This window comes from Cyprinus carpio, chromosome B6 (genome assembly GCF_018340385.1).
Source record: "Cyprinus carpio isolate SPL01 chromosome B6, ASM1834038v1, whole genome shotgun sequence".
Classification (NCBI taxonomy): domain Eukaryota; kingdom Metazoa; phylum Chordata; class Actinopteri; order Cypriniformes; family Cyprinidae; genus Cyprinus; species Cyprinus carpio.
The window spans coordinates 18,658,189-18,674,981 of NC_056602.1; the positions used below are offsets into that span (position 1 = coordinate 18,658,189).

The following is a 16,793-nucleotide window of genomic DNA, read 5'->3' on the forward strand; positions in this document are numbered from 1 at the left end:
AAAAATATTAGCCTGAATGCACTGTAAGTTGCTTTGGATAAAAGTGTCTGCTAAATGCATAAATGTAAAGTGTAAATGCCTCTGAGATGAGTCCTGTCACCACATAGATGCTTTATTTATCAAAGTTAAGACATTCTCTTAACGTACTTAAAATGATTACAGGATGGCTATAGCATGTCATACATATGTCATACGTAAAAAAAAAATATATAACATAAAAAAGATCTTTAGTGGCTTTTTACGGTCTGATAAACAACATAAACATTATTTACAGAACTCACTCAAACTAAACAAATGATCTTCAATAAGGATAATACATCGCTTTCTCAGGTGCTACATTGAATAATACTGGCGTTTTTGTCCACGGAATGAACTGCGTTTGATGAATGTACATTTCAACAACCTCACACAATGATTGTCTCAATAAAAGAGGGAGAAGAAAGAAGTTCAGTGCATGGTCCAGATCCCCACAGACCCAGTATGCTACATCTGTAGCTTATATTGTAAGTTCCATTTCCTCTTGAGTAATCCAACATGTCCTGAGATATGAATCCTTCTAGAATCACAAGAGTGTCCTTTCACAGTCTGTTCTCTATAGCCATGTGGTTTTGGTGGAGTGTCTCTTGGAACAATGGAACCTGACCACAGGGGAGTGACAGTAGCGTGAACCCCTACTGTGATGAGCCTCCCTTGGGTTATGAACCCTTCTTGGGTCTGGGGGGGCTGGTAGTCAGGCCTCTTCAGCTGTAGCATCTATTCCAGCATAAGTGAAGTTCTCAAAGAGAGCCATGTTGACATAGGTCTAGATGAAAGATGAGAATTAGAGGTTGGTTGATGGCTACGTGCAGATATAACTGCTACTTTACTGCTATTTCCATAAAATGCCCACTTTTACATAGCATTTTAGAATGATTCCTGAAGAATCATGTGACATTGAAGACTGGGGTAATGGCTGTTCAGCTTTGGGATCACAGGATTTAATTACATTTTAAACTATATTAAAATAGAAAACAATTTTACTGTTTTTATTGTATTTTTGATCAAATCAAACTGAGACCACCTAGCAACCACCTATAACCACATAGCAGTTCCTTGGTAAAAACCCACAAAACCTCTGCACGGTGGTCTGAGGTTTACATATGCAAGCATCAGTCTGTTTTTTCCTTACCTTCCGTGCCTCTTGCATCCTATTGAGCTGGACAGATATTTGCGAAAATGGTGGTCGCTCATAGGGTCTATCTCGCCAGCACTGCCTCATAAGTTCATACCTGTATTGATTATTAATTATTAATACAACTGGAGTCAATCAATATGGAAAGTGACTATAAGAACGCATGAGTATCTGCGCTTACACTTCATCATCACAGTTCCTGGGCTGCTCCATTCTGTAGCCTTGAGGAAGCTTCTCATAGAGCTCAGCACAGGTCATCCCACAGTATGGAGTCCCACCTAAGGAGAACAGATTCATAGTGTTCATCTGGCTGAAACATGTTTACAATGCAGTAGACAACAATTTATTCAAATTGTTGTGAACAAACTTACCTAAACTTACAATTTCCCACAGAAGAACTCCAAAAGACCACCTGAAAAACCAAGAAAGATATTTTAATTAAAAAAAAATAATCAAGATTAAGAAGAAACAGATGTGTAAACAATCTGTAAAAGAAGCAGTTGGATGGAAAGCAACTAAATGGAACAGACATCAGTGGTCTCAGTTTATTGTAAAAAGTTTAGCTATTTTTAAACTTGATGCAGTGTCTTAAAAGAAATGGTGCTCATGGTGCAAGACTCAACTCAATGACTAACATCTATTTAGCACATTTGCACACTGTTTTTAACTGCACTGAACATTTGCACACTGTTTTAACTGCACTGAACTGTACTACCTTTTAAAAATTTGGGAATATTTTTGAAAGTCTCTTACACTCATCAAGGTTGCATTTATTTGATGAAAAATACATTAAGAACAGTAGTAATGTAAAACATTATTGCAATTATTACAAACTCTTTTCAATTTTTATATATTTTAGTATTTAATATATTTATAGACATGATGGCAATGCTCCAGTCTTCAATATCACATGATCTTTCAGAAAACATTCTAACAGACTGATTAGAGCTCAAGTAACATTTCTTACTATATATAATTTTTTTTTGTGTGTAAACAGTGATGCAATATATATTAAAGCTAACGCTAATGTTTGAGTGTGACATTCAAACTCAAGCTTTGTGGGAAATCAATAACGAGCTAATGTAATGGAGACAATTATGTTTGTATGTCATGTTGGTCATGTTGTTTTCGAAATGTTCAGTGCACAATGTTCTTGAGTGGGTAAAAATAGCAGTGAGACACTGTGGTCATGTGGAACATGCTACTCTAAATTTGAGCTTCCTGGTTTATGTTATCAGTTTCTTCCTGCTTATTTATCAGTTGTCCATTAAAAATTGAGAAGGATTAAGACATGTTGTTTTGGATTGAAACTTATGGATGCAATAGCACTTGGTGTTTTATATATTTATTTGAAAATTAATTATTTTCTCACATTTTCTTAGAAAATAAAGTCTCAGGCAATAACATTTAAAATTTAGGCATGAGATGTTCAAAGTGATGTTCACGTGCCAAAACCACAAAATACTTACACATCACTCTTTGTGGTGTAGACACTGTAGTTTAGTGACTCGATGGCCATCCATCGCACAGGCAGTCTTCCCTGAGACAGAGAGAGAGAGCAACATTTAAACAGTTTTATGAGTAATTTAGATACACTATGCATTCAACAGGCTGAGTAACTAAAGGCAAATGAGTTTTATCATCTTATATCATCTCACAGATATGGTCCTCACCATGGTCTTTTTCACATATACCTCCTCGCCACGTGAGAGGCCAAAATCTGCGATTTTAGCAACTAGGTTATCTCCCACAAGTACATTTCTGGCCGCCAAATCTCTGTGGATGAACTGTTTACACAAAACAAGATAACCAGGCAAAGAATTAAGCCATATTTATTAATCATATTAAAGTGGCATAAAATCTACAATGGCCTTAATAAACTTAAAAAATAAATGTAAAAATCTTTAATTAAATAAAATAATAATTTAGAAAATTGTAGAAATTAAAGGCTAATAATTAAACAATTTGAATGAAAGAATAAATGATTAAGCAATTAAAGGAGATGGCCTAAGAGTGAGTAAATCTAAATTTTTGAGTGAACTGTTCCTTTAATTTTGCCCATCCATCAATGGATTGTTATACATACACCTCCATAATCTGAAAAACGTTATACCTGTTTGTCACTAAGGTAATGCATGCCAGTTGTTACATCAGCAGCAAACTGCAAGAGCTGCTGGGAGGTGAGTGTGGAGGCAGTTCCGTGTTCTTTAGCAAAAGCAGGATCGGTCTCTAGGACACGACTCTTTCTTAGGAAGTCCAAAAGATTTCCGTAAGGTGCATATTCAATGGCAATGTAAAGGTAACCTGTGGATAACAGAAGCTGTCACATATCTGCACTATTTAATAGAGAAACATTTATATGGCATGCGTGCCAAATAAAGTACTTTGACAATAGTGATTTGAAGCTTACTATTACACTTCTAGATTTACATTAATCTCTGTGAGGCACGTTATATTATCTGACTTTATGTCTAGGTAAAGCCAATAGGTGGCGCACTCACCTCTGTTTTCACAGGCACCAATTAGATTAATTATGTTTGGATGCTGTCCCAATTTACACAGCACTTCTAATTCACCGGCAAAGTCTCGATGGTCATTCTCTGAGGAGAACTCTGCAGGTGCACACAACGGACACACAAAATCACAATCATGTCTAAACAGACCTTGGCTAACAATGCTGTGTTGGCTTGTGTTCTTACCCTTGAGCATTTTAATCGCAGCACTCATTTTTATGCCATCTTTTTTGACCATGGCCTTGATGACCTGACCAAAGTTCCCTTCTCCAATGACATCCTCAAACTTAATGTCCTCCCACTCCAGTATGGGATAGGTGAGGGGCTCTGAGGAAGGCTTTGGTCGCCGGGTCAGTGTGAGAGTCCCCGAGTTGAACTGTAAGATAGTCTCTTCTCCCTGAGAGTGCATGTGTTTACATTTATTGAGGAGTAAAATTATACATTTATTGAGGAGTAAGATTATATTATATTATATACATATATATATATACAGTACAGACCAAAAGTTTGGAAACATTACTATTTTTAATGTTTTTGAAAGAAGTTTCTTCTGCTCATCAAGCCTGCATTTATTTGATCAAAAATACAGAAAAAACAGTAATATTGTGAAATATTATTACAACTTAAAATAATAGTTTTCTATTTGAATATAAAAAAAAAATAATTTTATTCCTGTGATGCAAGGCTGAATTTTCAGCATCATTACTCAAGCCTTCAGTGTCACATGTAACATGAAGTCTATCACATGATCATTTAGAAATCATTCTAATATTCTGATTTATTATGAGTGTTGGAAACAGTTCTGCTGTCTAATATATTTGATGAATAAAAGGTTAAAAAGAACTGCATTTATTCAAAATAAAAAAAAATTCTAATAATATATATTCTAATAATATATTTTCTTTACTATCAAGTTTTATCAATTTAACACATCCTTGCTGAATAAAAGTATTGATTTTATTTAAAAAAAAGACCAGTAGTGTATATTGTTATTACAAAATATTTATATTTTAAATTTTTTTTTTTTTTTTTACTTTTTATTCATCAAAGTATCCTAAAAAAGTATCACATGTTCTGAAAAAATATTAAGCAGCAGAACTGTTTCCAACTTTGATAATGAATCATCATATTAGAATGATTTCTAAAGGATCATGTGATAATGATCCTAAAAATTCATCACAGAAATAAATGATAATTTAAAGTATAATAAATTTAAAACAATTATTTTAAATTGTAATAATATAATAATTTTTTCTGTATTTTTGATCAAATAAATGCAGGCTTAGGATGAGCAGAAGAAACTTCTTTCAAAAACATTAAAAATAGTAATGTTTCCAAACTTTTGGTCTGTACTGTATATATATATATATATATTAGGGCTGTCAAATGATTAATCACGATTAATCACATCCAAAATAAAAGTTTTGTTTACATAATATATGTGTGCATACTGTGTATATTTATTATGTATATATAAATACACACACATGCATGTATATATTTAAGAAGAATATGTTATGTTTATATATTAAATATATTTATATAATATAAAATATAAGAATATAAATATATAAATGTATATACATGTAAATATTTTCTAAATATATAATTTATGTGTGTGTATTTATATATACATAATAAATATACCCTGTACACATACATATATTATGTAAACAAAACTTTTATTTTGGATGTGATTAATCGGTTTAATCATTTTGACAGCACTAATATATATATATATATATATATATATATATATATACACACACACGTGCATCTCAATAAATTAGAATGTCGTGGAAAAGTTCATTTATTTCAGTAATTCAACTCAAATTGTGAAACTTGTGTATTAAATAAATTCAATGCACACAGACTGAAGTAGTTTAAGTCTTTGGTTCTTTTAATTGTGATGATTTTGGCTCACATTTACTTGCAGTCTGGTTATTTTGATTATGTTAAAAAGTATTAAAAAATATGGTTAGCTAACTAACACAATAAAAAACAATAAAAACATAATAGATTTATGTTATGTGTACTTATAATTTTTATAGTACTTATAGTTCAGTCCTCTTAAACTATAAGTTACAATGACATGAACTATATGGTTATATATAATTGTTTAAAATTATTAAAATTGTTATATACTGTATAACTGTTCAAAGGTTTGGGATCTTTACAATTTTTTTCTCAACAAAGACTGCATTTATTTGATTTATTTATTTGAAAAAGTTTCAATTTGCAGTTTGCAATTTAAGAAGTGATTTTAACTTGATTTTAATTTACTTCTGTGATGGCAAAGCTGAATTTTCAGCAGCCATTACTTCATTCTTCAGAGTCACATTGTCCTTCAGAAATCATTCTAATATGGTGATTTGGTGCTTAATAAATATTTCATATAATTATCAATGTTGATATTTGTTATCAGTGCTGCTTAATATATATGTTTTTTTTTTAGAAATTATAATTATATTTTTTCATGATTCTTTGATGAATAGAAAGTTAAAAAAAAGCATTCAAATCTATCTATCTATCTATCTATCTATCTAAATAACTAAAAAATCTTTTATTAAAGTTTCATAAACAATAAAATACAAACTTACTGATATATATATATATATATATATATATATATATATATATATATATATATATATATATATATATATAATGATGTATAGGTCTTTACTGTCAGTTTTTTGATCAAGTAAATACATCCTTACTGAATAAAATATTAATTTCTTTCATTAAAAATATTGCTTACTTCCAATTTTTAAATGGTAGTGTGTATACATATCATCATAGAAATTCATTATGTTACATAATATAAATAAATAAATATTTCATATAAAAAATATATTGATGAAGTAGATGTAACTATCCCACTATGTTGAAGAATTACAAGAAGATTTTGTGTCCAAAACTGTCCAAAACATTTTTGCTGCCACTGTACATACACAAGCATAAGGGGAAAAATAAAGTGATAAAGTAAAGTGTCCACTCACCGATCCAGACTGATAGGTGAACGTCCGCTTTCGTTTAAGGACAGATTTACGAATGTAGAAGAGAACCAAAAGGGCCAGAAGGATGGTCACACAGGTCACAGCCACTGACCCAACCACAGCCCAAAGAAGCTGATGATCCTCAACCATTGGTCGTCCAACTTGCTGAGTGGTGGGAATATAGTTGGAGAATCCTGCTTGATATGAAAAACAGTAAGTGTCTTGATATTTCGGCTTTACAGTATGACTTTCTCACATTTATTCTCTCTGGTCACTTACCGTCTCCACGTGTCCTGGCTTGTACAAACTTGCTCCACTTCCCTGGCACCTTGGAGAAAGCCCTCACCCTGAACTGGTATAATGTGCTCCCATTGAGGGATGTCACATCCTTCACGGTTTTGTTGCCATCTTCTGTGTCCACCCAAGGGTGAAAGCTGCTCTGGCCCACTGGCTGGTATTCAATGCTGTACTTCACAATGCCTCCGTTGGGGTCCTCAGGTGGCTGCCACTGAAGCCTGACTGCATTGATGGACAGAGCATCTGCCTGGACGTTCCTTGGAGAAGAAGGACCTGGAGAGAGATCATACGTAGTTTTGCCACTTCAGTTTCATTTCACACTCTGAGTTATTCCTTTCCACCAAATCCTGTCTAACATCTGACATTCATGTCCTATTTTATAGTCAGTCACCTATTTGCGCCTACTTGGGGACATGCACGATTTCTGTTTACCCTGCTTATAGACGTGAATATGATGGGGCTTTGAAGGGGGCCCATGGCTGCCGCAGTTTATCAGCCGGACAACCACTTGGTAGTCCCTGTGATACTCCAGATTGTAGACCTTGATGGAGAGCACATTAAGCAAGGTGGTTTCCTCCTGCAGCTTCTCTCCATGTGGTCCATTGAGCTGTATTAAAAAGCCAGTGGCTTTGTGGGACGTGCCAATCAGGGACCACCTGATGGTGGCATTACGGCCCTCCAATAAGCAGGAATCAATCTCCGGCCTGGCCGTGGGCTCTAGCGACACAGAATACGCAATCAGATGCTGTCTGCTGCAGCTGTGCTACGTGAAAACTATACTGCTCTCAGAGTCAGTCTTTTCAGGGTCAAATATTGACTGAAAGTCAACAGTCAAAATATTGTTTATCTATATAGACTTGTTTCCATGTCAACCTCATCCAAACCTCCATCTTCAGCTCAAAGAACCCCACTCTTCTTCTCATAAGATGAGGAAATATCCCCCTACTTTTATTTATTCTACTGAAATGTCACTCAATCTCATCTCAACACATTTACTGAAAGTTTATGGGACTTCATAATCTTCATAATCTGAGCTTCAGCGTTAGATTTATTCTGAACAGTTTTTATTTGAAATTATATATATATTTTTTTATTGGATTATAGTGATCTGTGAATTTACTTTAGGTCAAATATTAAAAGGCTGTTTGTTAACAGAGTTAGCGTTATTATTGTTAACTAAAACTATTCATTTTTTTTTTGCTAATTAAAATATAAATAAAATGACAAAATATAAAATATAATTAAAACATAAAATAATATATAAATATAAGATGAGTAAAGTTTTAAGACATAAAATTACTAAAAGTAAAACTGAATTAAAAGAATTAAAGCTATATAGAAATACAAAAAAAGTAATAAAAACAACAAAAAGTGAAAAGTGGCAGTGGCATGTTATTGTTAATGTTTTAATTATTTATTTAAATATTATAATTCCATTAATTAGATTTAGGTTATCGCATATTTTACATGTATCAGATGTATTTTACACTTACAATTAGGACAAGTTTACTTAAGGGGTCTTTTTGCCACAGGTAGGGGGCCATCTTACCACAGTAATGGGGCGATTTTGTACACCCTATACATTGTATTCCTGTACATGCTAAACTCAAATCTAAATATGTTCTTAAATGAGGCATTTACCTCCATCTTTTTCTACAACCAAGTCATTTTTAATTCTATTTTGACTGATTCTCACCTGGGCAGTCAGTCTCCATGATTGCCTCTGGACCCAAAGGACCTTCTCCTCCGTCCCCTGGGCGAGCGAGTTGTACACGGACTTGGTATTTGGTTGAGGGCTTTAAATTCGGTAATGTGATTTGATCACTGCCATACACTAAAAAAAAGATGATATGTGTATGACTTCTATAGTATATTGATATGATTCTATACATTGGCATGGATCTAATGCAGGAATTCCTAAAACCAGAAATGATTTGGGCAAAGTTACCTATAACGGATGACAAGGAGTCTTCTGTATCCACTGGCTTGTAAAGTAGCTTAGTGGAAATAATGGGACCGTCACCCTTATAAGTGTCCACTGGCTTTACAACCAGTTGTTTGCTACTCCTCGACAGCAGTTTAGGAGCAGTGGATGGGTAAGGTGGCTCTAGTTCACAAGAAAGTGCAAATTCAGTTCAGTTAGTAAGAACTTCGCTAGAATGAATGCATTTTAAATGAATCTCACCTTTCACAGTTAAGGTGAACTTGAAGGTATCTTGCCCACCATTGGTGGAGACTCGACATTCCCACAGACCATTATGTTCGGCAGACAGCCTTGGGATCTCAAAGTGAGCTGTGCTTTTTTTGGAGTCCATGGTAGTGTGGGATGCCTGAGAAATCAACAGCAGACAATCACAAAGACTGTCACATTCAAAAGATAGACACAACATTCATTTTTTCAATTTCATATGCAACCTTTTATTAAGCTTCTTATACTTCTGATGCTTTCACCTTAAGAACGGTGCTTTCCAGCTTGCGTAGCTCGATACTCATATGGCTAGGCAGTGGATGGCCTGTTGCAGAACATGTGATCCTGTGGCTGGAGTTCAAGTTTCCCTCCAGGTTACTGGCCATGTCCAAAATCTCTGGTGCGCGATCTGAAAGAGGGATAAGGTTAGACAAACGGCGCCAAGAGGAACAAACGTTATGATTTTAGAGCAGATGGAAAAGTAGTTTTGAAGGCTGACCTGATTTCTCACAGTATTGCCCTCTCCAGCCTGTAGGACATTGGCAGCCACTGAATCGATTGCATTTGCCTTTGTTTTTGCAGTTGCAACTTAAAAGACAGTCAGCGCCATACATTCCTTCAAGACAGGCTATAAAAATAAGATTGACAATTCCATGTTTTTATTGTATATATCAAGAAAATAAGCATTTTAAAAGGATTCAGTAAGTTGTTTGAGTCTGACCTGAAAAAAATAAATACAAAAATCTGGGCTCTGACCTCAAAAAATGTAAGTGTAATTGTTTGTGTAACTATTCTTACAATTCTTAATTCTTCATTTTCTCATTTCTTAAATTCTTACTTAATATCTCATATTATCTTACTTTATATTGCAACTTTATATCTCTTAGCTGTACCATTAATTTCACAATTGCAGTTGATTTTTCACAGTTTCATCATTCTGTTCTTATAATTGGAACTTTGTATTCCACAATGTGACTGCATCACACAATTTGACTTTATATAACTCTACTTCAGCTTTGTTTCTCATAATTATGGCTTTCCTGTATTTGCAGTTTTGTATTTCACAATGTTACAGTGTGACTTCTTTTTTATTATTATTATTTTTTTACTTTATCTCACAAGTACATGTTTTATTTACTCCGAGGTGGAAACAAAGACTTTGTGTTTCCACAAAGACTAAAACAAATGGACAGAGCAGTAAGGAATGTTTATCTTGGTCAGACTGATGGAAGCTGAATTTTTACTGGCAGATTCCAGCAGCACCTGTTTAAACTTGAATCCTTCCTGTGGGGTCCAGATGATACTCTGCATAGAGGGAACAGTTATTATAGAAAGGGATCTTATGTTAAACTCACGTTTACGACAGCGATCTCCATGCCAGCCGCTTGCACAAGAACAGCCGTAAGGATCCGTGAGACAGAAACTCAAGCCCTGGCATCCATTCTCCGACTTACAGGATTCCTGGCAGTTCCTACCAAACATTCCTTCACGACAGGCTGCAAGACCAAAATCAGAAAAATGATTTGTATATTTAAGTCCTTACATGCATAGTCTCCAAGATGCAAGTGATCCGTATCATATAAAAGGTTTTCCTTTACCTGTCTCACAGCGCATTCCCATAAACCCCGGTGGGCAAACACAATCTCCGTCTTTGTCATGGCACACACCTCCATTCAAGCATTCGGGACAGTCTTTGTCACAGTCGGAGCCCCATTTATTCTTTGGACATCCTAGAAAATAAATCAAGCTCTAGAATAGAAAATCCATAGTTCTGAATATATTTAAATTGGTCATATGATTCTGATTATGTTACCACGAACGATGAGGCGGATCCAGGCACTATAAAGAGCACTGTCCCCAACATAGCCAACACTGTAAATTCCTGTATGGCTTTCATCAACTTTTATCATATCCAGAACTGCCGTGTGGTTTTGAACATCAGCAATAGGAGTCATATAGTAGTAGTTACCTAAAACAAATCAGAATATTCTTGCTTATAAATTGCTCATTCATTTACTGATTTTTGCCCATCAGTTTACTGATCATCTTGTTGGAAACATCCTGCTGGAACCTCTGTGTTTTTCTACATGGCGTCCCATTTTGGATTTTAGTTTTTTTTTATTTTTCTGTCTTTTTGTTTGTATGTATATCATTTTGAAACATATTTTCATGAATCTCATATTCTCATGCATAAAATGTTGCATACATGGTCTTTTGACATGCATCCTGCTAAATCATAAAGAATAAGAATAAAGATATACTGACCATTGAATTTCCAAGTAATGTCTCGTCTTTGTGTCTTAACAACATCCATGATTAGTTTCACTTCGTCTCCTTTACTGGCCGTCAGAGTGACTCTCACTGGTTTAAAGTGACCTAAAAAGACAAAATAATAATAGTTTTCTGGTATAACATCACATTTATTCAATCTTTTCTTCAGTCTGATAATTAGTTTTACAAATATATTTCAGGTTATTAATATATTTTAGATGAGATATATTGAATACTTGAACAAAAACAGTCTGTTGAGTGTTTTGTCAAACTGTTTAAAGTTTAAAGATTTCACTCAAACATGAAAATGCTGTCATTACTTACTAACCCTTATGTCATTTCAAACTTGTATGACTTACTTTCTTATGAAGAACACAAAAAAGATAAGACTTTTTTTTAATGTCTCAAGGGTTGTTTTTTTTCTCATTGTTGTTTTGAATCCCATTGACTCTCATTGTAAGAGCAGAAACAGCTGAAACATTCTTCAAGGTATCTTCTTTTGTGTCTTTTTTGAATCACACAGGTTCGTAACATGCAGGTTAATAAATGATGACAGAATTTATATTTTGGGTGAACTATAACTTATGTTTTTCCCCCCAGCTCATGTCATCATACCTTTGCTGTAATTGTTGATGAGTGTAATGCTGCCAAGTTGGTCAGAGCCCCTTTTTGAGTGACAGTAGAAAATCCCAGTGTGGTCAAAGCCTGTAAATCCAGTAGCCACCACTTCTTTAGTCTGTGGCCTCTGCACATTAAAATGTGGCGAATCTGCACGAAGGACAATGCTGTTGTCCTTTGTGATGCTCAGCTGAATCCCATCTGTATCACGCTCTCCAGAAATGCAAGAGAGGCGGAAATGATGAGCAGATGTGGTCCCGTTAGAGGTCATTGTGAGATCCATGACTGCAACTGAGAGAATACACATTCCATACAGATTAATACAATGCAGTTTACTAAAATTGGACAACTATTGGAAAACAATTGCTAGAGAGATAAAAAAAATAATTAGTAAGTTAATATTCTCATCACTTAAGGGTGAAACTGTGAATTTATTCAATACAGTTTCCTGTTTATTAACATTGATCACAAAATAACAACAAGAATGGAGCCACTATAGAGGAACATCCACATTCCTGCTCTCACACATTTCCCCTGGCTTTCTGCCACTATGTGCCCTTCTCAACACAAGAACAATATCAGGAAACAAAGAGGATCCAAATCCATCATTCCACCATGAATACCATTAGATCCCATGTGCGAAATAATGAAAATATGTAGACAAGCCCAGGACTTTGACTCCAGTAAAGTCAATATCTATACATGCACATGTCTTGGCTACAGAAAAAAAAACAAACAAACAAAAAAACACTTTTCCACAAGAAAAACATTTTTAACATATATTGACCTGCTGTTGTTGTTGTCACACTATATAGGCTACAGTAAGTTGCTACCATTGCTAAGTTTGAACCTGTCACAAACAACCTAGACAACAATAAAAATAGTGACAACTGATATTAAAACAAAGAAAAAGAAAACAGTTCAAACTTTAAGGTAAATTTACCTTCATTATAGTAGAACTTGCATGGAATTTTCGTGCGTTGTATATTGTGAGGATAAAACTGCCAAAAATATTTTTTTGTGTGTGTTTTACAGCATATTGTGAGCACAGAATGTCATTCTAATATAGACCAAAATATTGTATAGAATATTTGAAACAAGCATACAAAATTATTGGTAGATGACTCACATACGTCTGACTCAAAAACAGTTATATGAGATGGCATTTGTAAGCCAACTAACCCAATTCCCATACTAATTGCACTCTCCCAACCAATCAATCAACCAATCGATCAATCTATCAATCAATCAATCAATAAATCTTTTGAAATCAAGTCAAAAGTAGAAACAACACGTTTTGGTGTAGTGGGAAACTAACAATAAGCCTACCACAGTACTTACCAGATATGTCCACGAGGCACAAGAGGCAGATTAAATGTAGCATGACTGTTATCTTATTTTCACTCCCAGATAATCCGTTAGAAATTACCCAAATACAGGATTTGTCATTCCAGTGGGGTTTTCCAGCTCGCCAGCCGTCGCCGCGCGTAATTGCGCATTTCTACAATCACTGTGAATGAATGTACGCGCTCTGATTCACTCTGCGCGTGGAAATCTTTGCTGTTGATACGCAGAAAACTCAACTCTTCTGCTTACTCCACACTCATACTTTGGGTGGGAAAGGAAGGAAGAGGCGTAGGGGATGAGAGAGAGAGAGAGAGAGAGAGAGGATCAAAAAGTTTGTACTATTTTCACTGAATTCTCACTATACCCACTGAATTTCATTTACACAAAACTGGATGTGTCTGATGACTTACAGTAAAGCCAGTTTATCAAGATCAGCATTGTTTTATAATTATATATCTGCAAAACGTTTACTCTTACATTGTTATGTGTATTACGCATAAAAATATATTTGTCCAGTTGTATTAAGCATAGAAATATATTTGTCTAAACATTTAAACATTCTTAAAACAAGACCCACTCAACTGAAACGTCAAATTGTACAAGAAGTAGACAAAAAAATGTCTTTAAATCAAACTGAAAATTTGAAATTTATTAGTTTTTCTCAGTCGCTTTGGTGCATTTCTCAAATCAGAAATGAAATTCTCAAAACTACTTGTACAACCTCCACATCATCTAGTCATTAATACACATCATAAAACCAGTTTCCCCTATTTTTTTATACAAGTTGTGATTACTTTTGTAGTTTGTACATACATGCAATTGATTATGCACATTTATCTGCAGTTTCCTACATTATCAGCTGCTAATGTCATGTTCATGCTCAAAATGTATTATATAGTTTTCTGAGCAATACCCTTGCCCCTCAAAACATCTAGTCTTTAGTTCATTGTATAAGTCATTAAATGCAAAATGGTTCATCTAGTTGTCATAAACTACCAAGCACGTTTTTTCGTACACATTATTTTTAGACTTTTTGTAAATTTGGCATGAATTGTGCAAGTGAATCTTGACTAATAAAGAGAATGTAGATGATAGATGATAAACCATTTCTCTGAAATAGCTCAAATGTTCATCTCATGAATCCTCAGTTGGGAAGCATACACTGTATAGACAGAGGACAACACAAGAGTTACAAATTCTGACAATGGACTTATTTTTTATTTTCATCTTTGTGCCCATATTTCTTTTTCCTTTTCTATACCACAAGGACATTGTAAAGGTTTTTTTATTTTTATTTTTTATTTTTATTTTGGTCAGACCACTAGTAAAAGTGTAACTGGGAATACTATCCAGTCTCTTTCAGTCAATATCCCACATACAGTAATGTGTAAATTTGTACTTTTGTAATGGATATATACTGTAGCATACATAAGCATATGGCATACTCTTCAATACAGTAACTGTCATCCAAAATGTTGCCATAGTTTACATCAGAAAACACTAACAAAGTGCACTGTTATATTGACAACATGACTAAGCATTTTGACTATCTTGTTTGTGAACAATGACACAAGGACATTCTGATAGCACTGATAGGTTAATTGACATAAATGCTTGCTTTTGAGAGATGAACTAAAGATTTTGAGTAAGTTACAGGCTTTTGCAGATAATCTATTGTGTGGTGCTGTTTGTACGAATTATTTTGAGAAATGCACATACTTCTTTGCAAATATCAAGGATGATTCGAGAAATGCACCAAAGCAAATAAGAAAAACTGTAAAATGACCATGAACAACAAAATGCTTCATTAAAACAACATATAGACTGTATAGGAAAATTGCATATAACAACACAGAAGCACAATGATTTTATATTATTATATTTATTTATCTGCTATTTCCTGTTTTATTCATAACAGTGTAAAAGTTTACTAATGGGACTTGTTACAGTCCGATTAGTAAACTAAAGGTGCATTTATTTTTATATTATATTATATTATATTATATTATATTATATTATATTATATATATTTATATTGTATTCTATTCTATTCTATTATATTCTATTATATTCTATTATATTATATTATTAAAGGGTCATTATCCCACATAGTGTCAAAAGTTTTCACTGTGATAAGTGCACATATATAGCTACCTTTAAAAAACCCTGGTTATTATGGAAGGAATGTGCACCCAAAATACTGTTTCATGTCAGCATGCTCAGAGGTTAAATGTGGACTGATTTACTGAGTCAGGTGATCTCACATTAAGTGAAAATTCAGATGTTTCCTGTCGACTGTTCTTTTTCGGGCAGCTAATGATGCATGGACAAAGTCTGGATTTATAGTGTTTTAATATCCCCATCACTCAAGGCACCAAACTATCATAAAGAACAGAGATTACTGTCATACTCATGGTCATATTTGCCTATTGATGAATATGCTCCACAGTGCTGTAGGCATCTTTTAACTACTCATCAGTCATAGGCAGGAAACAAGAAACAATCCCTGACTGTATGTTTTGTCTAAATGGTCAGTCATCTCTAGTTTAATTGCAGAGGAAAAGCCCACCGCCACATGTCTACAGACCCATTCACACAGTCCTTGCACACTTCACTAATTTGTAGATGGATGGTTTTTGAAATGAGCACATAATATATTTTCTGTCTGTTTCTTGATAACATCATACAGTCGAAGCTGACTCAGACTGACATTGTTCTGACTTTCCTGTTTTCCACTCCAAGAGCAAGGGACAGATAAAAAGTCATTTCTTTTTGCACACAGATAAAAACCAGAGTTTAGTTGTAGATTTGTTAGTCCTGATTTAGAGTAGAAATATCTAACATGTTGCTGTTTTTAGAAGTGCTGTCTGAGGCGGAGGTCTTCTTGCTGCATTATCACCTTTGGTACACATATCTATGAACTCTCCACTACTCAGACACAAATAGCAGGTCCTCTTCACAGGTCACACCTATATCCTGCCTGTTTGATCACATAAGTGAAACACAAATGTAAACACATTACATTTATTATCACATTTAAATATTCACAGTTAATGCAAAGAAAAACAATATGGCTAAGACCAATAGTCTTTGGATGCACCATAGTAATTATTATTATCCATTTGATAATATGTGAAAAATATGTATCATGGTTTCCACAAAATATTAAGTAGCATAGCTTAATAATAATATTTCTATAATAATAATAGTAATAGTATTTCTAGGGCACAATATTAACATATTAGAATGATATTTGAAGGATTATGTGACACTGAAGACTGGAGTAATAGCTGCTGAAAATTCAGCTTTGCCTTCACAGGAAAAATATATATATATTTTTTTTCCTCAAATAAATTCAGCTTTTTCAGTCTCTTGTACAGATTCAAGCT

The 16,793-nt window shown here is 34.1% G+C and overlaps 1 protein-coding gene across 2 annotated transcripts; it reads right to left on the reverse strand.

The window, feature by feature from the left end:
- Positions 1 to 87: 87 nt before the first annotated feature.
- tie1 (tyrosine kinase with immunoglobulin-like and EGF-like domains 1) lies at positions 88 to 13,658 on the reverse strand. Of its 2 annotated transcripts, XM_042726044.1 has the most exons (23): positions 13,399 to 13,658; positions 12,055 to 12,348; positions 11,434 to 11,544; positions 10,982 to 11,137; positions 10,767 to 10,898; positions 10,524 to 10,664; positions 9,668 to 9,796; positions 9,432 to 9,577; positions 9,166 to 9,310; positions 8,929 to 9,087; positions 8,677 to 8,814; positions 7,413 to 7,697; positions 6,963 to 7,253; positions 6,687 to 6,877; positions 3,871 to 4,081; positions 3,673 to 3,783; positions 3,285 to 3,475; positions 2,845 to 2,958; positions 2,641 to 2,711; positions 1,543 to 1,583; positions 1,353 to 1,449; positions 1,169 to 1,268; positions 88 to 802 (listed from the first exon to the last, which is right to left on the reverse strand). In XM_042726044.1, the coding sequence occupies exons 1-23, from the start codon at positions 13,439 to 13,441 to the stop codon at positions 731 to 733; spliced, it is 3,369 nt and encodes a 1,122-aa protein (XP_042581978.1). In that variant the 5' UTR covers positions 13,442 to 13,658; the 3' UTR covers positions 88 to 730. The 2 variants fall into 2 exon arrangements, with proteins under 2 accessions (XP_042581978.1, XP_042581979.1); XM_042726045.1 differs by lacking the exon at positions 7,413 to 7,697 and having other exon boundaries at positions 13,399 to 13,657.
- Positions 13,659 to 16,793: the final 3,135 nt, after the last annotated feature.

Bases quoted from the DNA above. Each gene is read 5' to 3' on its own strand.
- tie1 (XM_042726044.1), bottom strand. From the start codon at position 13,441: ATGCTACATTTAATCTGCCTCTTGTGCCTCGTGGACATATCTG. The intron at 9,311-9,431 runs GTGAAAGCATCA...TTGATTTCTCAG, and splicing joins TGGAAAGCACCGTTCTTAAG to GCATCCCACACTACCATGGA. The intron at 7,698-8,676 runs GTGAGAATCAGT...CTGTGTCGCTAG, and splicing joins CATGGAGACTGACTGCCCAG to AGCCCACGGCCAGGCCGGAG.